General features: G+C 41.4%; 2 protein-coding genes across 3 annotated transcripts; one reads left to right on the top strand and one right to left on the bottom strand.

Annotated features, from left to right (window-relative positions):
- Positions 1-162: 162 nt before the first annotated feature.
- iqgap2 (IQ motif containing GTPase activating protein 2) lies at positions 163-26,207 on the bottom strand. 2 transcript variants are annotated; one of them, XM_062562366.1, is made up of 39 exons: positions 26,189-26,207; positions 25,865-25,959; positions 24,042-24,141; positions 19,863-20,019; positions 19,321-19,398; positions 18,557-18,633; positions 16,646-16,713; positions 15,935-16,048; positions 15,655-15,833; positions 14,765-14,852; positions 14,367-14,530; positions 14,175-14,262; positions 13,829-14,004; positions 13,585-13,745; positions 13,195-13,319; positions 12,905-13,068; positions 9,647-9,737; positions 8,731-8,898; positions 8,474-8,616; positions 8,116-8,286; positions 7,827-7,910; positions 7,614-7,685; positions 7,462-7,531; positions 6,936-7,144; positions 6,652-6,804; positions 6,387-6,550; positions 6,010-6,234; positions 5,499-5,639; positions 4,422-4,506; positions 4,047-4,279; positions 3,597-3,729; positions 3,191-3,293; positions 2,882-3,023; positions 2,215-2,302; positions 1,905-2,117; positions 1,642-1,802; positions 1,357-1,500; positions 866-974; positions 163-697 (listed from the first exon to the last, which is right to left on the bottom strand). In XM_062562366.1, exons 2-39 carry the CDS (start codon positions 25,908-25,910, stop codon positions 584-586), a joined length of 5,001 nt encoding a protein of 1,666 aa, XP_062418350.1. In that variant the 5' UTR covers positions 25,911-25,959; positions 26,189-26,207; the 3' UTR covers positions 163-583. The 2 variants fall into 2 exon arrangements, with proteins under 2 accessions (XP_062418350.1, XP_037338526.2); XM_037482629.2 differs by lacking the exon at positions 26,189-26,207 and having other exon boundaries at positions 13,841-14,004; positions 25,865-26,181.
- f2rl2 (coagulation factor II (thrombin) receptor-like 2) lies at positions 10,819-12,911 on the top strand. Its single transcript, XM_037482633.2, has 2 exons — positions 10,819-11,100; positions 11,474-12,911. The coding sequence occupies exons 1-2, from the start codon at positions 11,037-11,039 to the stop codon at positions 12,520-12,522; spliced, it is 1,113 nt and encodes a 370-aa protein (XP_037338530.1). The 5' UTR covers positions 10,819-11,036; the 3' UTR covers positions 12,523-12,911.
- Positions 26,208-26,671: the final 464 nt, after the last annotated feature.

Below are 26,671 nucleotides of genomic sequence, written 5' to 3'. Positions count from 1 at the left end.
CCAGGTCCACAGACTAAAGCATTTGTCAATGAAATGGCTTTTTACAAGTAGTTTGAGGCAGATATGAAAGAAAACGAAGGATTTTGAGGCACAAGACAACAAATAACTAAACATGTGTAATTTATTATGCACATTGTTCAAACATTAGAAATCACATATATACTGATGATACATATCAGTTGTAGCTTTTAAAAAGTGTTTAGAAGTTTTATTAATTAAAAATGTTTCCTAATTAAAAGGCACTAGTAAACTACAGTATTCCATAAAGCTATACGGGCTGGACAGCTGCTCCTGAGCTCCATTTTTTAACAGATAGTTGGTTCAACATAAAAGGTGACATACAAAACATGAATATTATTACAATTTCATTCTTAAAAACACACAACATTTACAATTACCACATGGAAAAATACAATGCAGATAGATTTATTTGAACAACATTTAAGTTTGATCCAGGAAATAATAAAATAAAACATTCGCCATTTAATGTCTGACTAAATACATTTTTTGTTTAACAAACTCAGCACTGTCAGAAGGCACATTCTCACTCCAAATCTTCTCCTGTTGCTTGTTCTTCACTTTCTCATTTGCCGTAGAACTTTTTGTTTAGGAGGAATATGAGTAAATTGACGTTGACTTTGGCTTTGTCAAACATCTTCATGACCGCCACGCCCTCATACTGCAGCTGAAGGAGGTCCTGGACACAAAATACAAACAGAAAAGCATTTATTGGAAGATGTTTGCTTAATTTCTGTGTGATTCCCTGCTAGGAGTCGATGAGTGGAGTAGGACATTTAACCATCTATCACGGAGGGTTTTCTGTTTACTGACGAGTTGCTTTATTTCATGACTTTGGGAAATGTACCTGGAAATGAAGCTGGACTTTTTCCATCTCAACTCCCATGAACTTTGCTTTCACCTCAAAATCCCCAACGTCCTCAGTGGGTGAAATGTCAAACATGACATTTTTAAACCTGACAAAGAGAAAGAGGCAATGCCATTATTGAAGTAGTAGAGACCTATAGTACTACTTCTAGAAACTGTTCATACAACTCAAATCAGCCCATATTTGCTTAAGTATACGTTTCATCCATTTTGACATTGAAGTTTCTTTTAACATTGTATTTAATCTTTTCATTATAGAATTCTGAAAACCTTATAACCTAATAATAAGAGCATGATAATGGTTTTGTGAATAATTGGCGAGGCCTGAAAAGCGATCTAACTGAACACCAGCTCCAATAGGAAAACAGATTTATTTTCTCTTCCTGTAGAAAAATAGTATATAACTAATGTAAACATAAAGACACACTTCCCCCAGGGGATTAAAACAACAGTCAAAGTGTTTCAACTCACTGGTTCGTCTGAAGTCCTTCTATTTCCAGGATAACTCCTTTCTCATGCAGCCTGGCTGCAGTGTACTTTAGAGACTGTGGCTTCCACTTTTTACTGCCCTTATTTTCGCCTTTGCCGTCGACTTTTATGGATCTGCGTGAATTCCTGGAACAAACACACACAGTAACACATTAAATACATCAAGCCATGCAACATTCAAAAAAGGAAGAAAGATTATTATTATCACAGTGAGAATAGTTACAAGATCTACATCCATAAGCAAAGTAAAAAAAATATACAACTCACTTCCGGTTGAGGTTGTCCAGGCAGGTCTTGATGTACGTATCATAATAGTTCATCTGGTCCTGGTAGAAGGCGGTTTTGGAGTTGAGTGCCGTCAGCGTCTGCTGGAGTTTCACGAGCTCGGCCTTCCGTCTCTGTCTGTAGCGTCTTTGGTAGCGAATGTCCTGTCAATGAACGCGTCAATCTCAGAAGCCAAACAGGCCCAACGCAACACGCGCCATGGAGGCAGGTATCATCCAATGTGAATAAAAGAGCTGCTCATGTACCTTTGATATTTCATTGACGAGGTCCTGGTATTTGTTATCTGCCGTGACGACGCAAGCCTGCTCCAGGCTACGGAGGTTCCTCTGGATCTTCCTCTTCTTCTGCTCAAGGGGCAGCTGGCTGTCCTCCAGCACTGCCGGGCTGCTCTTCAGCCCTTCTGGGGTCAGAGCGTCCTGGACTGCCCGCCGCTCTATAACCTTGGTATGCTCAGACTCCTTGAAGCACAAAGTGGTGAAAGAAGTGCATGAAGCTGTGAGAACTTAAGGGAAAACATCAGAGAATGAGAAAAAACTGGATGGAAGAAAATATCACCTGGATGACAGAAGCTGGCGTCTCAAGAATTTCAGGCAATGTCTCTCCATGTTGAATCCGAACAACGTCCACTATAAGCTTTTTTGTCCTGATACACAGAAACAACAACAAAATCATGAAGAACTTTAAGGGTTTCATTTAATTACGTAACGTCACCTAACCCAATTTTTATTTATATGTCAGAATTTTGGTAGAATGTTCACACACAAAAGTGTAACATGCCTGATTCAACACATTACAGACGTTTACGCCAGAATCATTCCATCATTCCGGATGAAGTGTCAAGTCAAAGAGTAAGACAAAGACCAACTGTGTATCCGTGAGGATACACGTTCACTTGCAAGATAACAGTGAGCACCAAACCACTTCCTTTTGGACAGGAAATGACACAAGAGCAGGAAAGAGAACAAAGACACAAATGAAGTGAAGCAGTGGGTCAAGAAGGGTTGAGGACAGTGCATCACACAACATTTAGAGTAATCCCAAACTATATATTGACGACTTTTAAGTACTGTGTGTGTCATAAAGGCTAATGGTTTTAAAATGACAGAAATTCTGGATTGAGGCCTTTTACTTCTATAGATTATAACTTCACAATTCAGCTGATTGCAACATCAAACTGCAGTTTGGGATGATCTTTGAATTAAGCAATTAACAATTAACATACTTTGTCATTAGAGTCTTCAGGTCTTTATCGTCTCCTTCCAGTAGCTCCAACTTGCTGGTTAGGGTGAGGGAGATCTCAGTCTTCGCCAACTGGCTCAGAGCATTCTCTCGGTTTGGGTCATTTGGGTCGACCGCTCCTTCGCCTAAAATAGAAGCGCACAAGGTGTAAAATGCCTTAATAGGGTAATAATGATTAAGATGTATACAATACTGGTGAACGGTTTGGACGCTTTCATTAATTTAAATGAAAAAGTGTGCCCAAACACACACACATATATACATATGTGAATAAACAAATGTATGACAGTACCAAGTAAAGTCTCTACATCAGGGACATCTCCCAGGTCCTGCAGCAGCTCATGTAGCAAGTCATTGGAATCAGGGGAGATGGCCTCCAGATGTTCCAAAAGCAGCTGGAAAATACAGTTGTGATTAGTCGTATTCATCTTAATTAAGATTTACTGTAAAACTTGAGAAAAATATTTTTACTCAATGACAGAAAATATATGCAATGAGAAAAAGGACACGAGAGGTCAGAGACGGCTTTGACGCACTGTGCTCATCACATGTCCCTTTCAAGGAAGCAGTTTGTTAATGTAAGGAAATGGGATGATGACGTGAAGAAACAAGTGATAAAGAAGAACAACACATGCTTATAACAGGAGGCAACATGTAGCCACAATCCACTGCCATGGCGTCAACTTGATTAGGTTTACCGTGTGGGTATTGATGATTTCATCTATTGAGATGTAGATGATGGGCTTGCTTAAAGTCACCATGTCGGAGTATTCATCAATGTTAAACCTCTCCTCTGGTTCAGGGACATCACAGGCAGACTGGAAAAATACCCTGGAAGGAGGAAAAACAGCAATTAGTGGTTTCAAGTCTCTAAGAGGGACAATGGACAGCATTGCTGTTCAGAAATGAGCCCGTTACTTTTGGAACTAGGGTAAATTGTTTCCACAACAGACCATTGTTTATAAGTGTTACGTGTAGCGATGATTTTTAGTAAACTACATAAACTGGCACAGCCCTACTATTTAGTACTGGTCTTACTACAGTTTAGTGAGAGAAGAAAGACCTTAGGACAGATTAATCGAGTTTCAGAACATTTGTACCTCCTCAATAAAAAAATGAACCCAACATATTAATCACTCCTGTCTTACCTAAACTTGTCATACGTGTGAGATATGTAGTTGTTCATGGACGTCATATGTGCGTTCTCGCCCTCAAAGAGCTTGTTGGCGGCAGCATGCTGAAGCATCTTGGCCACGGATCCAAGGTTACGACGCTGGTCCACGTGGAGCTGCCCTCCTGCCAGCATGTCGATGATGTCGAAGCCATCCGGGGCCACGATGGCTGGGTTCATGTAGCGGTAGTAAAGCAGGTTCCCCACAATCTGTTGGAAGAAGAAAAGGCATCGATGACTCCTTTTGATGAATGAAATTGCACTCTCATCAGCATGTGGTGTTGGGCAGAATTTAAAAAAAAGATGTGATAAATACATGTATCCACACACACACACATCCAAAGAATTCTACCTTCATCAGCTCATCCTCGGAGGCATCTGGGAACTTTTCATGGAGGCTGTTCTTCAGAACTTTTGCAATGTATCTCATGCCATAACTACATGCAAAACAAAAAGCAGGGATTGGACATCAAACACAAACACAACATGCATTCAAACACTGATGGGGAAATGAGATGGGCGGCTCACGACAGGGATATTTTCATCAATGACTTCATTGTCTTGATAGCTTTCCAGTTATATACACATGTCTATGTATGTACACATGTATTTATTATATATACGTGTTTATAGATTTAGCACCATCTAGTGGTGTATAAGGTCTTCAGAAACACTTTATTTAGCAATTTGGAAAATCTTTTTTAGTTAAATAATGAAAAAATGATTATGCCTATTTCAATAACAGAACTGTTTACTTGATCTTAATGAAGCACAAATCAGATTTGTGTTTGAGCAACCGACCAGATGACCGCTTGCTCAAAAGCAATGCTTATCTAGTAATAGCTATGTTCCTGCATGCAACTGAAACCTTAACAACCAGAAAGCGGAGCAAATGACGTGCCAAAGCTTATGATCACATCCCGTCAATGCCTATTCTAGCCACATTGCTCTCATTGTATTGTTGAAAATAACGTTTAAAAAAAAAAGGAAAATACTCGACAGCAAGATGAAAATAGATTTCAAATAATTTAAGGACAAAACTATTTTTGTATCCTTTCCATGACGTATGATTTTAGAATCAACAACAAACGATGGCCTTGAGAGCTGAATAAACACCTCTTACATTCAAGTTTGTAATTTTTACAATATGTATATTTATGGAATTGTGTTGTATTACACTGCAACACGTTATTTTGGGCAACCTTGTTAACAGACAGAAACTGAATGGCATCCAGAATTGTATGAATTTGTTGGAACTTTTAATGCCAATTGTCAACACATCCGGTTTTATTCCTTTATTATGCAGTTTAAAAAAACCCCACTAAAGATTCAACAAAATCATGCAGACCAAAATACTCCGGCATCGACTATCAATACTGTCAGATAACACGCACGATGGTAGATTTAATATTAGCAGCTTCAAACTTACGGGATATTATCCAGTGAGGACACAATGGAGTTCAACACCTTATCTGTTGCAGAGCGGAGTGCCAAACCGGATGCCTCCAGCCTGTTGCGCACCTCCTCATGCGACACTGCCTGCTCGGGAGTCACTTCATAAGGCAGCTTGCTGAAGGAACAAAACACAACTAGGCTCATCATTGTCTATTTGAGGCACGCTTTCAAAATTCAGTATTTGTCTTTTTTACATTAATACAAAATATCAAAACATTGTACCATAAACAGTTTTCAGTGAATTGCTACCATATGTTTAATGCGGGGTATCTCCATTATCAGCTATGTCATAACTATGTAAAATAAACAACTCAAACATTCGATGCCTTGGAAAACATAAGCAGTGATTCAATGTATAGGAGAGTTCTAGATAGTGGGATACAACTTTCAAAAATGAACTGTAACACATTTAAAAAAAACTTTGGGACATAACAAGAGGAAACCTCCCCGACTACAGTGATTTGTTCCATGGTATTTGCACACACCTGGCCTCTCCAGTAACCGTCTCCAGCTGGTTGACCCAGGCTTTATACACATCCACTGGGTTAGTGTTGATCCCCAAGCTCTTGTCCTCAATAATGTCTTTGACCACTGGAGCCAGCAGCTGCCTGAGGGTGTTCTGGCCACGTGCGCCTCTGTTGAAGCTCACTACCATCTTGATGACGGTTGGGTTCCCGGTCACAATGTCCTGCATCTGGTCCACCTTAGAACTGAGACACATGGAGCGGATGGTACAGTACTGTCCGACAAAACAACAAGGTCAACCTTGTGCATGTGCATCGAGCTCATCATGAGATCGTAATGTAACCACTGCAGTCATACAGCACGATAACAGGGACTTAAGATTAGCTGCTGTTCTCACTTGATCTCCTCTTCCAGAGCCGTCTTGAAGAGTTTGATCAGCAGGTATTCCTCTCTTTGGTTGGACGCGTAGTTGTACAAGGTGAAGACCACAGTGTCCATAAACTTAGTGGATTTGTTTTGGGGCATCTGGAAGATGAGTTTGGCCAGGTAGTGTGGATTGGTCTAAAGGGGAAGAAAAAGGTGTATGTGTAAGTATGAATATCCTATAAAAACCGTTTAAGTAGAGTGATGAAAGATTTTGTTGGGAGATATTTTTGTTTCACCTGCAGCAGGTAAAAGAGATGCTGGTAGGCCTCCAGTTTCCTTCTTTTGCCTTTACTTAGTCCCTTGATGCCCAGCCTGTCTCCTCTGGTCAAGTCCTCTGTACTCCCTTTATTTTTCTTGCTCTTCATTTTTTTATTATGGGACACAACATCCTTTTTTATATAGAAAAATAAAAAAAAGAACAGAAAGACAAAATGAGTTAAATCAGCAAGGATAGGGGCAACTATCAACAATAACACACCTATCTCCTCTCCATGTTCTCGTATAAGCAAGGGTTGCCAACCTGCAGAGTGATCCTGTTCTTTACCAGAAGTCCAATCTTTATGTCCATCAGATTCAAATCTTTCTCCATCTGCTGATTGGAGCGAATATTGGTGACCACTTCTTCCCTAAGCCGCGTCACTTCCTGCTCTTCCTGAAGGTCCAGGGCGCTCTGCTCCAGCAAGTGGACAAACTTACGCACCACTGACAGAGGAGGATCCTTGGCCCCTGCTAAGATTTTGCATAAAGTAAAGCCGGTAAAAAAACAAGGTACATTTACACATTTTTGATTTCCGTCATATTCCAATCAAGCTTAAATTTTTTTGGGGGGTTGGGCGGGGCTAGAAAATACACAACACATCCAATGGTACAAATAAAAGCGTTTTGTTGGGTAATTAGTGCTTTTAGAAGTAACAGGAAATTAAGAAAATGAAGGTTCGGTCAGAAAGTACCTAATATGCCGATTATATAAATATTGCTATTGTATCAATAAGGCTTGGCTACGGGATATAACGGCTACGGGAGTATAAAACAACGTTATGACTCACTTAGTGTTCTATAGTCATGCCTTGCTTTGTTGGCCTTTAGAAAAGCTTGGATTTTCACAATTTGTTTTTCCTAAAACACAAAAGAATGAGTATTACACAACAAAAAAAAAAACCAATACTTTATTATGTAGTCGAGTCATGGCTTTACTCACATGATCTTTGAAGAACTGCAACCTTTGACTGTAGTAGCGCTTGGCTTTCCACATTTTTACCACAGCCTGGATCTAAAAAAAATGTCAGGTATTTAATACTGCAGCTATATTAATGGTACATGCAAAATCATTTAATGGAAGTTATGACTTTAGTTTGTGGTGACAATTTCCAAAGATTTGGGGTTCAATAATAAAAATGTAAAAATATTTCACCTTGACAATAGAAGAAACATTTTCTTGAAACAAATTCCTCCTGTTTTTGAACATTTTCCTTTGTTTGTACCCTTTCCAGCAGGCCTGCACCAAAAAGAAAAACAGAATGCATGCCACAGAACGGATTATTAAATCTAGATGGTGTATAAATTGCTGCTATAAATGTTTAAAAAATGTTATGTGGTTTTACATTCCCCCTCACAGAATAATGCAGCATCAGAAATCATTTAAGTTAATCGGATTTCTGAAAATCAATCAATCAATCAATCATAGTGGAGCCACACACTACCTGCAATTTGACAACATGTGGTTCTTGCTGGCGTAGATACTCCATTCTCTTAGCATGCTTTTTCCTGACCAGGTAACCTCTGGTCCTCGCCTGCAGCTGGGTCACCAAGTGTTCATTGGCCATCCACAGCTGTTCCCGGTTATATTCGGCAGTGACACAGCTGACAACACTCTAAAGAAAAGGAGGCATGTTTTGATTTTCAGAAAAAAAAAAACCTAGCGTGAGAATATTGTCAAAATAATTGATAATGCATTTTAAAAGTCACCACGGCCGAATCCGTTGTCAAGTCAGGAAGAAAATCGGTATGTTAGAGATTACATGATGGAGTAGTGGAACTATGCAGTACAGCAGGGCGTACCTGGATTTCATCTTTAGCGAGCTGGCCGCCACGGTACTCAAATCCTTCAGGCTGCTCCCAGGTGCCCTGTCCCGTCTCCAGGTTATAGTAGTAGTCATATTTGTCCTTAAAGCAATGTTTCACCCACACGCTATCAGTGCTACCTGAAAGGAAGCAGAGGGTGCCTCGTTAGAAGCAGTAAATGTTGTATTGACACCAAAATCTCTACACACAAGCTCATCGCATAGCTTCCGGTCTTGTGAAGCAAGTCAAGTTACCGTTAGTGGCACTGCTCGTTTGTCTCTGTGCCAGTTCACAGTGGTATGTGTCGGCACATTCGGGAAGCACTGCTCGCAGTCCTGCGCTGGGAACTTGCAACGCCTGCAGTGTATTGTGAGAGTCCTCCTCGGCCACTGCCCTGTTGATATCGGCGACTGCTCCAGCCACTAACAAAGTAAAAAAAGATTGATCCAAAGAAGCGGTCAAATGTGAGAACACAGTTACCACAAAGTAAAAACGTGTCAGAGAGTAATGGAGAATCCATAACAAGCAACAAGAAAAACAGAATCAGAGCATTGTGCCCGTAATGATGAGATCAACACATGAGTCATTTATATTACTATAGCTATGTGACTTCACGAGAATTGTACCCCTAAAAAAAGTAACTTCTTGTAAGTTGCTTACATGTTGTGTAATTTAACTGCATGGTTATTGAGGCCATTTGTTTTGTTATGAAGAGCTTTTAGTGTTACCGTTCAATAATTAATATTTATTCCAGAGAACAAAGAGCCGTATTAACATTAACTAAAGTGATGTGAGCAGTAGACAAATGATAGAGCAGCTCTGAGAGAAAATATCAGCAGCACTCCTGATTCTGAGGCCAGAGTATTGACATGCTTCAAAAATGACCGTATGATTAATGGCGATCAAATCTGTTATATGCTTACATTTGATCAAAAGGTCTTCAGATTATGTTGTGCTGGCACACTGTCAATTTTGCAATAAGGGTCATTTGTACAACTAAATCAGCATGTAGAAGAAGCTGTATTCATTTAGAACCAAAATGGGTTGGCTGTGTTAGTGTTGCTGATTTTAAAAAGATTCACATCTTTTGGACGCGCTCCATGTGTTAAAAGAATGACCCGGAGTTAAATCCACCGGTCTGTATGAGTGAATTGATATTTTTGTGCATACATGTGAGAGCGTCTTCTTCATCCCGGTTGGCTGTGTGTATGGCCTCTTGGATTTGGTCCAGCCACAGAACTGCAGACTCGTCTCCAGAAGTCTTTAAAAAAAATGCGGAAAAAATGAATACAAAAAGTATTTTATGATGATCTTTAAGAGAAAACTAGACATCCGACTCAAGAGGCATGTTCATGCATAAGTGCACAATAGTAACTTGATATAAGCTATACCCAAAACAGTTGATGTCCAAGATTATTGTTGTTATAGTGCCTTGTGTAAACTCATTAATTCATCAAGGATTGGGGATTGGGGACATTGCTCTACAACTGAAGCAGTTCATAGCAACACTGATTACCAACACTACACTGCACTACCATTTCCTCTGTGTCCAGAGGTAAGATCTAAGGAAAAAGGAAAAAAATGTACATTGTTGACAATGGTTGCACCACTTCATTGAGATTATATATATTATATATTATATTCCTGCCCAGACTGACAAACATCAAAACAACTGCAAAGAATGTTTATTCAGCCTGACTTTCAGATTCGTTCTCAGGCCAATTTTAGTGAACTCTGGATGGGAACTGGGTGTAACCCTGACCACTGAGCCAACAGGAAGGAAATCACCATTAAAGCACCACACAGCAGACTAAAAATATTTTTTTTGTTTACAGTACGAAAAGAAGTTTGTACACATTTAGTTTGTCCAAACTGATAGTTTGTAGTGTATATCAGCGTCAAACCAATTATTTCTCTGCCTACTCATTATGTATTGTGGGAGGGTAGTGGCGTCAGCCTGGCTGCCAATCACAATAAGGCTAAAAAAATAAAATCCTTTTTGGTATTGGTTTTGCTTCAGGTACCTAAAAAATAAAGTAATACATAGATGGTGTATAACACAAGTTTTGGATAAATAGCTTATATTTTCATGCAATTCTATAACAGCAGTGATTCCTCAAATAAACAAGCAGCTTGAACAGCACTATTTGACCCTCCAATGATTGCAAAAAGTTCAAAACAACTGTGATACAAAAATCTTATCATAATGTAAACCAAAAATAAAAATACTTATTCCACCAGTTATCAGTGGGATTTGTTTTTTGGTTTGTCAAGGACTGTCCTCCTGCCCCAGTGAGTCAGTGGGAAGTTACTCACGGATGCAGAAAGGAATTCAGTTTTCAAGCCTCAGCAGGAAACGTGCTCACTGTGCCGCACATACAGTTCACTAGCAGGAAGCCAGGCTTGAATACACAACGTTATCAGTTCCACAGTTGCCGCCGCAGAATGAAAAACAGAAAGTCTCACCAGTGGAGAATCGTTCTATTGACTGAAAAGAGGCAAGAACGAGATCGGTGAAGAGGATTAACCTTAAAAACTCTGGGATATAGACGGGAGACACATGGCCGACCTTTTGCCTGGATTACTCATTTGTTTAATGGTCCTGCCGACCATTCAGCAAGATGGTAAGTTTATCAAAACACTTGCTGTTGAGTTGAACAAAAGGATATGTTTATGTTTTATTTAAGCTGGGCTCTGATTACTAGATATTTATACTTAAAGCATTCATCTTTTTAGTAAGCATCAACTGCTTGATGCTTACCAAAAAGCTCATTTCTATTTTAGTACAGATGTCAATGCAGTACAACTTTTTAAATCATCAAGTTATGATAGAAATGTTTCCTCGGAAAAAAACAAGATACATTCACAGCAGCACTGATACTTAACAGCTGGAAATGTGATACCTGTAATTGATGTTTAAATGTTATACATTTTTAGTTTTATTTTCAAATTAAAGCTGCTTGAAAGCCCTGAACATTATTTTCTATATATTTATAGCAAATACAACCTGGACCCAAACCAGTGTTGCACCTGGTTTGAAACCAAAGACCTTCAAGGGGTCGCTGAATAAAACCAACCACACCAACCGGTCGTTTCCCAAGAACAACTCCAGGCTGCACGTGAACCCGGAGGACCACGTGACAGCCTACGCCACAGGGGTCCTCAGCACCAGGGTCATCCCTGCGTCATACATCGCGGCCATGCTGGTGGGCATCCCCTCCAACGTCTACATCCTGACCTTCCTCCGACTCAGAGCGAAGTCTGTGTCCACGCTAGTCCTTTACCTCAACCTGGCCCTGTCCGACCTGATGCTGCTGCTGTCCCTGGCGCTGCGCGTCCACTACCACTTCAACGGCAACGACTGGGTATTCGGGGAAATCTCCTGCCGGTTGATCACGGCCTTGTTTTACGGCAACGTTTACAGTTCAGCACAGTCGATAGCGTGCATCAGCCTGAAGCGCTACCTGGCTGTGGTCAGGCCGTTTCTCTACAGGAGGCTGGCAAAGACCACCCTGGCCACGTGGACGTGTCTGGTTGTGTGGTTCCTGTTCGGGGCGGCGATTGTGCCCGAGCTCCTGGTCAGGCAGAGCTACCAGGTTACGGAGTTGGGGGTGACTACCTGCCATGATGTACTTCCCCTGGACGAAAAGCCACATTCCTTGCTGGTACCGTACAGGCTGATGCTGGTTTGTCTGGGTTTTATAGTGCCCTTTCTGATTTGTGTCTATGCCCACGTGGCGGTGGTATACCACCTGGGGCAATCCCGCTGTGACTGGAAACCGTTTATTAGGGTCAGCACTCTAGTTTTCATCATTTTTGCAGTGTGTTTCTTGCCCAGCGGCGTCCTGCACATGGCCCACTACATACGCCTGTTTTCCAGTGGCGACGACAGGCTGTACGGATACTACAGAGTAGCGGTGTGTCTCTGCTGCTTTCACAGTTGTCTGGATCCCTTCCTGTGTGTGCTCATTTCCAAGACTGCAGCCTCAGAACTGCAATTCATCTCACTCCGCGGGATATCTCCGAGGCCGACTACCACAACATGAGACTGGATGTGTGTGCACACAAAAAGCCTCTCCTTGCTGCACCATTGTTGGGAACCAGCAGGGAATCAAAAAACCCTGACGCAAAGATGGTACAGTTAAAAACTAGACACTGTGAATTCAACACAACGATGCTACAGTCTCTGTTGAGTCTAAAACTACACTACTGTTTTCTGAAGTTTTAGGGATATTAGGCTCAGGAAATTCATGTCAACCCAGCGAAATGTCAAATTGGAAAAAAATGATCTTTGTTGATTTGTTAAATGTAACAATTAAATGGAAAAATATATATATTCACAATTTAGTATTTGAAGCTGCAAGAGGAGGAACTACCTTTATTGTTGCATAAATGCTATTTAAATGAATCAAAATAGAGCCACAATACCTGACAGAGGAGCTGCTTGGTATGTTGAAGGACATCATGGTAGTGTTTGGCTATGACTGGGTTCACCCCTGTTAACTTGGCTGTAGGTAGGAGCAGGGCTGCAAGCGTCTGTTCGTGATCACCAGAGTTAAGTGCCTCATTGATTTCAGCTAAAGCTATGATGCCTGGGTGTAGAGACAAAAAACATTTGACAGTCAATGAGTTATATTTGTAGTGTGTTTTTGTCTTGTTGTAGAATGATATAAAAATAATTCCAATTCCAAAGGTTAGAAACAGCAATACTTTCTTACGTTCATGCTCCTCGTGGACCTGAACGTTGACTGTGTCGATGCATTTTTGGACATCATTCCAGGTGAGAAACTCTTGGCCCTTGGCAAGAGCCTCCCCTCGCAGTTTGATGAGAGTGTCAGCATACCTGAGGGAAAGCCCATGAAGAAGTTCACACATAACGTTTCCCACGTCTGCCCATCCTCGTGTTAGCAGGTCACAGAGAAAAGAGACCAACACTGGAGCGCAGTGATGTGCAACCTGAAGACATTTTGCCTGTGACTTAATCAAATTAAATGTATTCTGCCTAAGAAACAACATTTGGCAAAATAAACAGTAATCGTAAGAGACCATTAAACTTGAATGGATGGTGATTACAGGTCTCACATTACAGAACATCTCAGCCATCTCACCTGTTCAGGTTGTCTTGATCCATGTTGGTGAAGCCCAGGGGGGAGTCCGTCAGTTGCTCAATCACAGCCTGGGGGTCTTTGGTGTCCAGCACCTCATTCAGGACTGCTACAGCCGAAAGCATTTCCACAGCTACGCTCAGCTCCTCGTGGCTCAGGCCAGACTAATGAACACAGAAGGTCGTAAAGTTGAGCATGAAATTTACTACAAACAACTTATCGGTTTGTTTCTTAAAAAACGTAAAACCTCATGTCTCACCCGCCCGCCTTGTAGCTGTAAACAAAAAAGCTCAGCCTGATAGAGGTTGGCTGCACTTTGGTAAACAATTGGCAATTGTGCTTCAGGGTTCATCAGCTGCTCCACAGTCTCCCCTGCATTGCCAAGACGAATGGCTGTATTGATCGCAGCAACTGCCTCCAGTTCTGGCCGAGAAAATGAGTCATGTCATTGCACATAACCCGAGGCAAGTCATACCGTGCAATGAAACACACATGTGCTTTGAGAAGCTTGTTAATGGGTACACACGAGATTATCAACTGATATGTAATTATGTGTCAATAAAGATCCATGGTTAGCAACTGAAGTCGTTTACTTCGTTTTTCCGCCTCAGCAAAGTCATTACAAGAGGTGACAACTCTCTGAATCTCCTCTTTGTCCACCACCACAGTCCCCCCTCCATCCTGCAACAAAGTGTGGAGTTCAGTCAGGAGATACCAGGAAGATCTCATAGTTATTCGACACGCACATAGAAGCGCAGAGACAAGCTTCGAGTCCTTCAGCATACCTTGGATTTATGTTGGCAAAAGGTGGTGAAATGTTCCAGGTACCAGTGACCGTTTGACTCCTGAACACCCAGCAGAGCCAGAGCCTCAAGCCTAAGAGCAGCCATCAAAGCGATCTGGTCCTGGGTCAACACCGCTTGATTCACCTGCTTTATCGCTGCCTGGACTAGAAGGAGGAGAAGGAGGAATGAAAGACAGATACATTCAGGGATAATTGGTTTCTTTAATTTTTGGATTATTTGTATTCAGATGAGAGTTCACAGACGTCCTGTGTTCATATGCTGCCACACAGTATAATGACTTGTGAGATACGCAAAAAGGATCGCATCCATGGTACATGAGATGATTAAAAAAAAAAAAAAAAAAGTATTCAGGTGTAATAAGGGTGGGAAGCTCTTACTGTTGACCAAGTGAATGCAGCCCTGGATTTCCAGGTGAGTCAGCAGTTCCTCATAAACATCTCTTTCCTCAGTAGCAACCGATGAGCGCTAATTGAGGATGACAGATAAATAAATATTTATTTAAAAAACACATACACATGTATAGATTGCATTCATTTTCTCTGGTTATACATCAAATTCATGATGATGAAGTAGAATGGCTGCCTTCACATTTCCGCTATTGACTGAGAACGGATGGCTCCTGTACAGTATTTGTGAAGAGAACGGGAGACGAGGGTTTGCTTTTGGTGAAGTACAGCTGACACTGCAGCCACAGGAATGTGCTGGCAGGGCCTACGGCGTGAGTCAGTGCAGGCTAACCCCTTTCAAAGCTCAGCGTACCCCTAATCGTAACCCTAACTAACCCTCTGCTGTCAGAAATATTAGTCTAGATAAATAACTTTAATTGTTTGCAGTACTCAAATTTGTTGTCAATGTTTAATATTCTATTCTACAGTATTGTATTCTTTGCTCAGTGGCACAATTTGTCTGACAGAGACAGAATTTTAACACAAACAACAGTTTGTGGTCAACCCAAATGCATCATCACACACACAGACTACAACCATAGGTTGGGTACAGGCGTGACAATGCATTCAGTAGCTAGTGTGGGGAGGTGCTTTTCTTGTTATTCTAAAAAGGGTTTAACTAAATATGTGGAAAGTGCAAGAAAAAAACAAAAAAAAACGACAACAAAAAACAGAACTAGAGGACGATGGGTTTTGCCGAGCTTCAGTAAACAAACATTATAACAAAGACGCAGAGTCTAAATCAGCCCTTTCATTCAAGCAAAGCAGACAATGAATCAACAGTTCTATAACAAAGAGGTAAGAGGTAACTAGCTGCTCACCCTTCCTGAGGACTGCTCCTGCTTACGGGCCTTGGCCTGGCTCAGTGTGTCTTGGTAGTCTTGGGCCAGAGCTTCCTGGGTATTCCTCAGCATCGCGTTCGGGTTGTTCAGGGTCCCCATTGTCACAGATGTCTGACCTCGGTCCACCGCTTCATTGATGGCAATCACAGCAGCGTGCACTAAGGACAGCAGCGTGTGTGTCAACACTTCCATGCGAACCAAAATTGCATTAGGGAACAACACCAAACTACTGGGTGACTTAGAACATCAGAGGACTTACGGGCAGCTTCATCCACTGAGAGCTCATTGGCCAAGATTCCTCCGATCTTACTGAAAGCTGGCATTTGAATGCCATACTTCTCCAGCTCACTTCTCATGTTACTAATCTCTTCCTCTAGAAGACAGATTAAAGAGGTTATTGCGGCATTATAGAGCAAGACTGAAATCTAATATATATATAAACAATTGCATGAATATCACTTAGCTTTGGCAAAATATAATTAAAATTTTGATTCTCAAAACACATTCTACAAATGTTTTTTCTGTGGAACTGTTTAACTCAATGATCATAACATTGTTTTTCACTAATTTAAGTTGACAAAATTAAAAATAAATTGAATAATTTAAAAAAAGATCGGCTTTGAAACATTGTAATTGGCTCTTCGGTGTCATTGAATTGTTTTAGGGGATATTTTGAGTGAAATGAAGTGAAATCTAAAGGCAAAATCTTGATACAAATCCTAATACTAAAACAAGTACATACTTGAGAACATATTTTTTTCTTAAATTAATTTCCATAATAGTTAATAAAATGATTTGTTGTTCATTGAGTGCACATCTAGATGTGTATAAAATTGTTTTTATGAAGGTGGTAAGGAAAGATTTATAATTAATTTTCATAACATTAGTTTCAAGAGGTGCATTTAATTAAATATAACTTTTCAACCATGTTGCAGAGTTTCAGGAGAAAGCCAATATCTACTGGTGTTACCTGTGAAGGCCACTTTCCCCAGCAAGTCCTGGATCTGCGGCGCAATGCCCAGCTTGTAAAGGTACAAGCTGAAATAAAACCGGAGGATTTAGCCCACAGGATACACACACACACCTGACTTTGTACAGTCTAAATTCATAAAACTAACTTCTGTGACAATTAATGCTCTTAATGGCCTTAAAAAGCAGACTGTCACACTTAAACCACAGGAGGGGAGTGTTGGCTCACATTACAAAATGGCCCATCTGACAGCAACCAGCCCGCTCACTCCACCAATGAGCAGTGAAATTAACAGGCGGCTCGCTGGAAACTTCATAAAACTTTCATCTTCTCTCGGGTACCTGATAAGTGGTAATTAATTATAGATGAATGAAAGCAGGACTCTCATCGTCACAGCTCGGGGTGGAACCGTTGTAGTGGCGGGTTATTCTACCCTTAAGTTACAGTGTGTGTGTATGTGTGTGTGTAAACATGAAAATGAACCCTGTCCTTGGGACACAGGTGGCCTCATACAACTATCTTAACTATGCTTAAACAAAGAGTAATATTTTAACAAACAAGCAGCTGATTTCGTCTGATACAGTAACAGCTGACCGGGATTAATGAAGGTGGCTGACTAAAAGTCACAGGGGTTACTGACAATCAGCTGACTAGCTCGTAGCAGATCTCTCCACACTGTGGATCTCCCTGGTTTACTTCAATATTTACTTTCTTTTAGACAAAAAACTAGTCTACCACTTCTATCATAACGTTTACCGGAAAACTATGGTATTTCCCGTTCATTTTTCTAACCGCCTGAATGTGCAGAAGCATCCGCTGCTCTCCCTTCATGCACCCAGAGAAGCAGAGTATTCACTCAGTGCTTGTGGGACGAAATCTGGCCCGACCGGAAGGAAGCGCACGTGTGTGCGTGTGCGTGCGTGCGTGCGTGCGTGCGTGCGTGCGTGCGTGCGCGCGCGCACATATATGGAAGGAAGGAAACCAATTCTCTCAGGACCTGACCAAAACACCACAACGGACAAAACAATCCAAGTAGCTGACATGAAGCTGTTTGGCTGACTGGATGAGTCAGAAAGATAAAACCATTCAGTTCATTCAAAGTCTTAATATAAAAAGCCAGGGGTGGGAGTTATAATTCTCCAGCCAACAGAGTTACAGGAAGGTCATTGACATTACTAAAACATTTTTCCCAAACATTAGAAATCATTCACCCTTTGTGGGGAGACTTCAAGTAAAGTGTTTAAAAACTCCATTTACGAGAAAAACCTCTATAGATTTTTTTTTTTTTTTAGAAGGTTTTATCCTCAAATTAGTTCATAACCAACTCAAATAATTTAGAAAAACTATTTTCAGTATGCAAATAACCAATTGGACAATTTATGGACTGAAACATGAATGTGCTACAATATAGCCTTGACCTACTAAATCTGTTTCACAAGAGACATCTACCAGAGTAGAGATAACAGTTTCCAGTTCTCGTTTCATATCCAAGCACGGTTTCTTTTCTTGAAATACAAATGGGTCGAACCTTATGGAAACAAATAGAGGCCTTAACAATATCAACTAATGTTCAGTGAACGCAGATTAAAAAACACACAGTTCCAGGTTTGGACACAACTTCACATCTAAACTTTTGACTGGAACTTTAAACTGACAAAATCAATACGGAGTTGGATTTCAACTTTGTACGGAGGTTAGCAATGAAAAAGTTTCACTGGCTTTCAATTATTTCTTAGAAGAGACATCTCACACAAAATTCATGTGTGGTACCTTAAGGCAAAAGGCAACCTGGGACCTCGTATTTGCATAAACCACATGTAGAAGTGAGAGAACAAATTGGGCGTCAAATGTTAGAAACTGTTAAAACCATTACTGTAAAAAAAAAGGAAAATTGAGATATTGTATTCTTACCTTAGTGCGTGAATGCAGTACACTACTTTGGGCATGTTTTTGCGATCATAAACATCGGTTGTTTCAGGATAGAATATCTGTAAGCAGACACCACCATTATGCATTAGCCATCCTTTTATCAGTGACACAATATCCATTACAGTGTTTCCTTCACCCTGTTGTATGAGGCGTTAAAAGGGATGAACAGAACATATCAACACCTGTAGAATATAATGCAATGTCAATCAACTTCAACAAAATAAAAAGTTACTATTGCAAAGCCGATCCTTCTCAACACCAGTCATCATGCAGTCATTTCTAAATAGGTTTGAGCTCTGTTTTCTGTTAAATGACCACTACAATTTGGCGAGGCATTACTAACACATGTCACATATTCGTTAAAAAAATGCCCTGGATTTAGACACACTGGGCCCTCCTTTGCACTCAATTTAATTAAATTCCTTTCCGAAATTCATTCTGCAACGGATAGATTATATTATGTCCTCGTTTTGGATTCTACTGGATGAATGAATAATAGATGCTTTGTTAGTTCCAGTAAAACTGGGTTTGTATAATAGATACCGTTACCATTGTTGAATAAAAATACTTGAACTCGTACATAACGCAGAAAGTTTGAAAAGGTAATCAAAACCACTCAACAAAGAACAAGTCAAGTCTTGAGTAGTCTCCCTAAAGACCGCTCACGTCCTTCATGAACACATTGATTAGCATGCAAACCTCCCATGCTGTGCTGCATTAACATGAGTCATGCCATTTCCCCTTACCTTGGGGAGACCTACTGACTCCATGGCTCTGAGCCACTGCACGGTGTTGTCGGTGTGTCTGAAGTGCAGCCCTGTGCTCTGAGGATGGAAAACAGGGGCACAGACATATTAATGTAACAATACAATAAACTGCAGAAAAACAGTTCAAAAAATGACCATGCAATCTGTAAAACAGCAAAGAAAAACTGCACAAACCATGCTGCATTACAGAACAGAAAGCTCATCATCAAAGACGATAGAACATGCACAGAGTGGGTCTGATTAAAAACCCTTGTGCAGACTCCCTTACTTATCTAGAATCCAACAGTCTGATAAGGTTTGTTTGCCATTTGTCAAAGAGTCAGAGTTAGGCTAAGCCCCTTCTGTAGTCGTGCAGCCCGAACAACAGCCTGCTGCTTTTAGTTATATCCTGTGTGCAACTGTTTAACACTGAAGTGTTCAATATTTAGGTCTTCTATGATGTAAACTGGTGACTCACTACAATCTAGTGCAACCGTGTCCTGAAGATAGATGGATATAAATGTAAAAGAAAGGAGGTGTACCTTATAGCGGGCCTGATCTCTGTCGTAAATCCTTTTCTCGGACACCATTTTGGGGGCAAAAAAGTTGGCTAGTTTACCAAGGAACACACCATTCCTCAGTCCCTCCTCCAGTTCTGTGGTAGGAGGCAGGTCCTCCTCCAGACAGGCCTCCATCCACCTGAGAGTACACAAACACTGATCTTAGGGCAGGCAGGGGATGTTCCTTCTTTCAACCACAGTGGAAAAAACACATTAGGAGTTGGTTATTATTAACAACTAACTTGCGATAAAATTTCTAAAGAAATATTACTAATTACACTGCAAGTAAGTTGATTGTATGAAGCCAAGAAGAGAGAATAAACATTATCTATTGCTCAACCAGGCGGGTCGAATGCAAGATAAGACATTTATTCTAAGGAAAGGAAGTACAGTAAAAGCTCCACTCATCTAAATGCATGTTCATATGTATAGCTCCTCTGTAGTACTAAGCAGCCTGCTATGGTTACATTCAGAGTATAAACCGTATAAAAAGCATCATTGCACCCCATTCACGCTGCCACCTGAGAAGTACTACAGAGTACAGTGCACTCATTACTGGTGAAGGTTCACAAGCACAGCAATATTATGTTTTATTTGTGAGCGATGAGGTAGAAGTAAGAGTAAATGGACAATATTCAGTTTAATATAAAATAATGTCAACCTCGTTTGAAACTGATTTTTCCATTTAAAATGTTCCAGAGCAGCCTCTGCCAGACTATTCCCAGAGTTATTTGGAAAGACATCCATTTCAAAGAGGTAGTGAATGATTTGTGAGCATGGTGAATCATCGTGGTCTGAAACTGTTACACATCATCTCACTGACTGGAAGTGATACCCTGTTACCACGATAGCTACACTTCTCTCCCAACAGTCAGCCCCCTAAAAACTTACTTTTTGTATCAGTCAGGTTTTAACCTTTTCACTCAGCACGCAACTGAACGTACCTTTTACCTAGTACACAACGCTCCGTGATTTACAGTCGTTAGAGTTAATTTATTGCTTTCATCCGTACCAGTGGCTTTGACCTTTCCGCCAAAAAGCAATAAAGTGCTTCCTCCCACATGCATGCACAGAGACACCTTGTTTGTGTTAATTAAGGCTGCGTGGGCACACAAAGGATCCAGCATGACAAAATGTGTGTCAGCACCTGATCAGCACGTCAGAAGAAAACACACCATGCACAGTCAACACATGAAGCCAGTGGAGAGTGTAGGCTGGGCTCCTTGAGGAATTAAGCATCCTTGTCTGCCATTCGTTAGCGGTCTTTAGAATGGAAAGTGCAGTACTGAAGAGGCAGCAATATTGTTATAATACCAGTTCACCTAAAAGATACACATGGCTTTGCAAGTCAGGAAATGGTCATTCGGCACTGCAGGACAATGAAACCGATACAAGCGCACACAGACATGTGAACACTAACATACGCCAACAAGCTGTGCTGCAGAGTCAAGACACAATGAATATTTGACCAATCCTTTCTCAATAAAAGGGACGAGTGGAGAAGCCAAAAATCTTCATGATACAACAGATTTGGCTGGAACATCGTCAAAGGAACATCCTGCATGGGTAACAGGGCTCTCCTGTGAAACGCCACTTCCTGTACTTAAAACAATGTTGGGTGAACTGGTCTCCTGGAGCAGGCTCGCACTCATGTTTACAACCCTCCACAGCAGGCCTTCCTGTCATTGTCCACTGGGGCCAAAAACAAAAACACAGCTTTCTGGACTCTTGGACTTAAAATCTGGTCTCCAAAGCAACAAAGTGGCTTCTGCAGCTACTGAACCAGTAAGCCAAAAAAAAAGTAAGAACGCCAAAAAGAAACTAAAATGATGGCCGAGTTGGTGGTGACGAAGATGCACTTTAAATTATGCCATTATACACAACTTTGAGGAATGTTTCTTTTTGCCTGCACTGGCCTGTAGGTACGGCCTGAAATCTATTTTTTTGTCATTTATACTAGGCCAATTAGGTGCAAAGAAGAGCAAACGGCCCTCTGCTACAAAGCTCTGTGTAGCACAACGGATGTAGTAAAGCGGACCTGGAGACGGGGCGGACAGCAAGTGATGCAGTTTACGGTGCCATCAGTGTCCGCAATCTATTCTCTGTGAATTCTCCCCAGAGTGTGTCCTGAAGGCTTTGCGTCACACTGGTCACGAGTTTGTGCATGTGTGGGTGCCTGTGTGTGTGTTAAACAAGGAACATTTAGCATATTTAGCAGGACGGGGTGTGTTGCAAAGTTAGTATAATATCCATGACTGGAAAAACACATTCTGTAGAAGCCCTGAGGTGAATCTGTATCGAAGCAAACCAATAGGGTCTATAAAAAAGAACTACAAACGGTTTACTCTTTGCTGAAAGTACAAAGTCTCATTCTAGAAACTACTCTTTATGCTGTGGGTGTGTGTTTGTAGGAGGTGCGTCAAAAAGTTAACACAAACTCAGCACTACCGAGTGCACTCGATGGGACTTTGAACAACAAAGCATGTGAGCGACCTACTATCTAGGGCGAAAATATGATGGTTCCTATGTGACATAAATATTACACCTATCCAACAGCTGACCGAGTGTCACGTGAGGCACTGCAAGCAAATTGAATGTTGCCTTTGGAGGGTATTTTCCATTGAAACTGCTTGTTCCCATTCATTTGCTTATGCCACTCCGCTGCAGTGCATTTTATGAAGGGGAAAAATATGAATATTCAGAAATTTGAAAAACTTTTTCACTGCATATGTTCCGACCCTCTTTCACTTTTAGTGCGGTCAGTTTAGTGGCTACACAACACCTGCACGTTTTCTTCACCCACTTGGAACACTAAAGAGCATTTAATGACAACTTCTGAAATTTTGAGTTGGTTGATCAAACATTTTTTTCAAGTTTTGAACTTGAAAATCTCTTTTCTAAGGTCATTCTTATTCAGGCATACCATGGCAGTAACTAACATTGTTGGATTGTTTCAGTGACTCCTGAAGGAAGAGAGTAGAACCTAATCCCAGGCTCCCCGTGGTTCATGACTGCAGTCTTAATCCTAATCTAACTTGACATCACTCCCAGAATAGAGATTCCCTTCCACAATTAACAGGAGTCTAAGCATTGGGAAGCTCTAACAGGAAGCTAGAAAGTGAACGTGTGAGTATGCGTCAGTTGATCAGTGATCATTTTGACCAGCTAAACTAACCTTAAAAACTACTTTCCAGCCCACTAGAAAAAAAAGAAAAATCTATTGATCTGGACAGTCTGTGCTGATTTTGATGGCTGACTGATTCTATGCTCCGTCTAGCCGCCCTGCCCCTGAAGACCTAATAATCCTGTGACACAAGCAGATGATGGAAGCTTCTCAAGCATTGACTCAAAGTGCAAATTCAGTTGTCAAAAAATAATCTGTCAGACAAAGTTCATGTATAAAGAGTGTCCCAAGCAAAGATGGGATTGCTTAATTACCACTGGGCTGCAGAATATTACACTACGTTGAAACGCCGGTTATTAATCCTTGTAGGACGTGTTCGGGTCGTCGCAAAATCAGGCTGTAAAAGGAGGCAAGATTACACTTCCTGTTCCTTTCTGCTTGGAAGGATGCCCTCGTAAAGACAGGAAGTGGTTTTATTTTAGCTTTGCTAAACGACACAAAAAGTCTTCATCGGGTTTATATTCTCAATAGGATTACTACTAGAGAAAGACTTGTAGAATTCCATTGGAAAGAAAGGTATTGAATAAACCTGATGATCAGGAAACCTTTAACAAACGCTGGGTTTTATTTTTTGAGTCAGTGATCAGTGAGGTTCAGGACACTGGGGAAAGAAAGACGCTTTATCCCATCCTCTCATGTCTTGATCACACAAACGTTCAGCTCCATGTCATCAGCTCACATGCCATCCGATCATAACAACTCCCTGCTATGCCACTACAGAAAGGATTCAGCTATCCCTGCTTGCTCTTCTCAACCACTCCCTACTGTTGACATATAACGGCGTTCATTAAAACACACAGACCTATAATACAGAACGGTTCTGCGTGAACAAACATTAAACAACCCTACTGCTGGGCCAGAGAACACACCCAACGGAATTCCTCTGACTATTAAAGTAAACACTTTACGGAAAAGTGGTTCGGCAAGTGGCCTCAAGCGCCTTTCATCTTGAAGGCCGTTTCCCTGGCTGGTCTTACCGTTTGGCCTCCTCCAGGTGACACAGGTACTCGTAGGCGATGTTCTGTCGTCTCCTCTCGTCCATTTCCTCCGCCGACAGTCTCTCATCGTCCTGAATGGCTGGAAAAAGGAGAGCGAATAAAAGAAAATCATGTGGGTGTAATATTTTATTCAAAATACAAATCGTAAGCTATCCTCAGAAATGTTTCATACACAGCCGGTTTAGACCACACTAGAGTTGCAGAGACTCAAACTAAGTTAACCTAAGCAGGAACTGTACAGCAGGTGCATTTCAAAGTGAGAAAGCGTGAGATAACATTTTGTTTCAGGGTGGGGTTCTCTTTTTTTATTGTTGGAAACCAACACACCCCATGCCCCAATGAACAACTGCATTGTAACAGGTGAAATGTTCATGTCAAAGTGGCCTTAGCGGGGTGCCCGATTAACAAGTCACTTTAGCTGAGAGTTGACCTTTACCTGCAGCATAATGGGAGCCCCCCCCCCACCCCCACACACTGTAATCCATTCAAATCTCTTTATTTCTGGTTGAGTGAAGGGAGAATCTCACACCAAGGCGCTCAGTTTGAGAACAAAGCCGTCTCCCACCAGACTAGGCGCTATGTCAGGGTTTTGAATACAGACATCAAACAAGACCTTTGTCAATGAATTGTCCATTAGTGACATGGAAACATATTTTATTAAGATACTTGTAATTCTCACTTAGGAATGTGATGTTGATTACAGCACTTCATGCCTGTATACTGTATATCTTTGGAGTGACCCGTGCCCTAATGCCTCATGAGTATCTAGCCATCCAACCACAAGTCTGTGGGTCCAGCTGCAACAAGGACGTAAATGTGTCTGAGCCCTCGCGTCAGAGGTGGAAAAGCCCCACTGCAGCCATTACGCACTACCTCAACGGACTGACTCACACACTTCCTGGAAGTACTCTGCGTTATATTTAAACCTGGGTTTGTAGCCTTAGTGTGTCACAGGATCACCGGTTCTAAGTTATGGGCTCCATGATTAAGCGTCATTGGGTTGGTCTGTTGGATAGGTCCCCTAAAGAGCACTTGCAAGGAATAGAAAGCTATTTTTTTTGGTTAAATATCTACCTAGAGAGCATTAGATTAGATGTGCAGACCATCACCATTGAATGAAATTCAATGGTCTAAGCCACAGGCAAAGCGATTGCACTGATTACTTGATTGATTGCCCTTATCTCTCTGGAAGTTGAACTTTGACCCAAAGATGTTGGTCAGTTACAATATACAATTTGGTCTTACTTGGTAAAGTATTTGCAGACACAAGTTGATTTTTAAAAAATATTTTTTATAAACAGACAACTCAGTTACATGCTTGGCACACTCATGGACCCAGTTACACCTCTCTCAACAGCAGCAAACTCAGGTTAATGAATACCCTGTGTGAAAATACCTTGTGTGTAGACAGGCTGATATGCTTCAGCGTTAAATAAATACACCGCCATTATTCTGACGGGAAATAAGCGCTTTTCAGAACTTTCTCGAGTCAAATATTACGTATTGATGCCTTCAAGCCCCCCAAAATATATCGCCTGGATCCTGAACTTAAAATAGCTTAAACGTTCATTTGACAACTAGGATACGAGTCCTCACCAAATACCGTTTAGCTTTAATTCAACAATCGATCATCCTCAGGGTGACACACATTGCCTTCAGGTATGCCACCTCTGAACCACCTGTTGCTCATCAAACCTCAATCTCCTGTCACACCCTCGTTAACGCAACATATAACGGTTTGCTAATGAGAGAGGAGCAGTTTAAACAGGGGGCAAAAGAAGAAAGACAAAAGTTGATCTCACTTCCATAGCGTGGCTTTTGCAGAGTTGCGGTTTCTTCATGGTGCATCTTGCGTCGTTTCCTTCCACTCGGGGACTCGTGCGGACTGGAAGTAAACCTGCAGGTTAACGCACAGCAGCCAGTCAGCGAGATGCCGCGCCTCTCGGCCTGTATCGATCAGCGCAATGAGCGGCGGGAGGTTATCACGCTAATTGAGGGGAAAGCAGGCCAGAAATAACGCTTGAAAAGTTCCACTGAAGCTCGGACTGTCACTTTCTACAAACAACCCGCATGGCGCGCGCACTTCTACGGCCCGACTCCGGAACAAAGTGTTGGTGACGACTTGCCTGCGCTGAGGTTATGGCTCTGGGGAGAAATGATTGACGGGACAGGAGATGGACATGTGGCGCCTCGCACCCCCTGCTGGTCAACGGGATGCTGGTGCTGCGTTCAGGGTCACAGGGGAAAGTGGTAAATACCGTCGCAGCAGTACAGTGACGCACTAATATCTCTGTATTCTCCTGTTCTACCTAAAAGGGATGTGTTTTACTCGTTATACTTCCCTTTAACATGGGCCTTTTATACTTGCATACCCCCCCCCCCCCCCATCCATTAAAATCTAGGCCTGTTAGAAAGATACTTTAAAAGAATACATTTCGTTTCAACAATTGGAGTTTTCGTAACCTCCCTGGTAGACTTTTTAAGACAATTCATCTTCCTTCATTCTGGACAATCATCCCGCACCAATATATGTTATGTATGTCTTCATTCGTGTTGGGCAAAACACAACAATGCAGGCAGCAGGTGATAACATGAAAATATATGGAATA

The sequence above is a fragment of the Pungitius pungitius genome, chromosome 5 (genome assembly GCF_949316345.1).
Source record: "Pungitius pungitius chromosome 5, fPunPun2.1, whole genome shotgun sequence".
Lineage (NCBI taxonomy): Eukaryota > Metazoa > Chordata > Actinopteri > Perciformes > Gasterosteidae > Pungitius > Pungitius pungitius.
Note: the sequence above shows the minus strand (reverse complement) of the source record. Positions and strands in the feature narration are given on the sequence as shown.

Excerpts from the sequence above, each read along its gene's own strand:
- f2rl2 (XM_037482633.2), top strand. The coding sequence starts at position 11,037 with ATGGCCGACCTTTTGCCTGGATTACTCATTTGTTTAATGGTCCTGCCG. Across the intron at positions 11,101-11,473 it reads GCCGACCATTCAGCAAGATG|CAAATACAACCTGGACCCAA; the intron begins GTAAGTTTATCA and ends ATATATTTATAG.
- iqgap2 (XM_062562366.1), bottom strand. The coding sequence starts at position 25,910 with ATGCACCATGAAGAAACCGCAACTCTGCAAAAGCCACGCTATGGAA. Across the intron at positions 6,805-6,935 it reads AGAACAGGATCACTCTGCAG|GATGTTGTGTCCCATAATAA; the intron begins GTTGGCAACCCT and ends TATATAAAAAAG. Across the intron at positions 6,235-6,386 it reads GCTCTGGAAGAGGAGATCAA|TTCTAAGGTGGACCAGATGC; the intron begins GTGAGAACAGCA and ends CATGTGTCTCAG.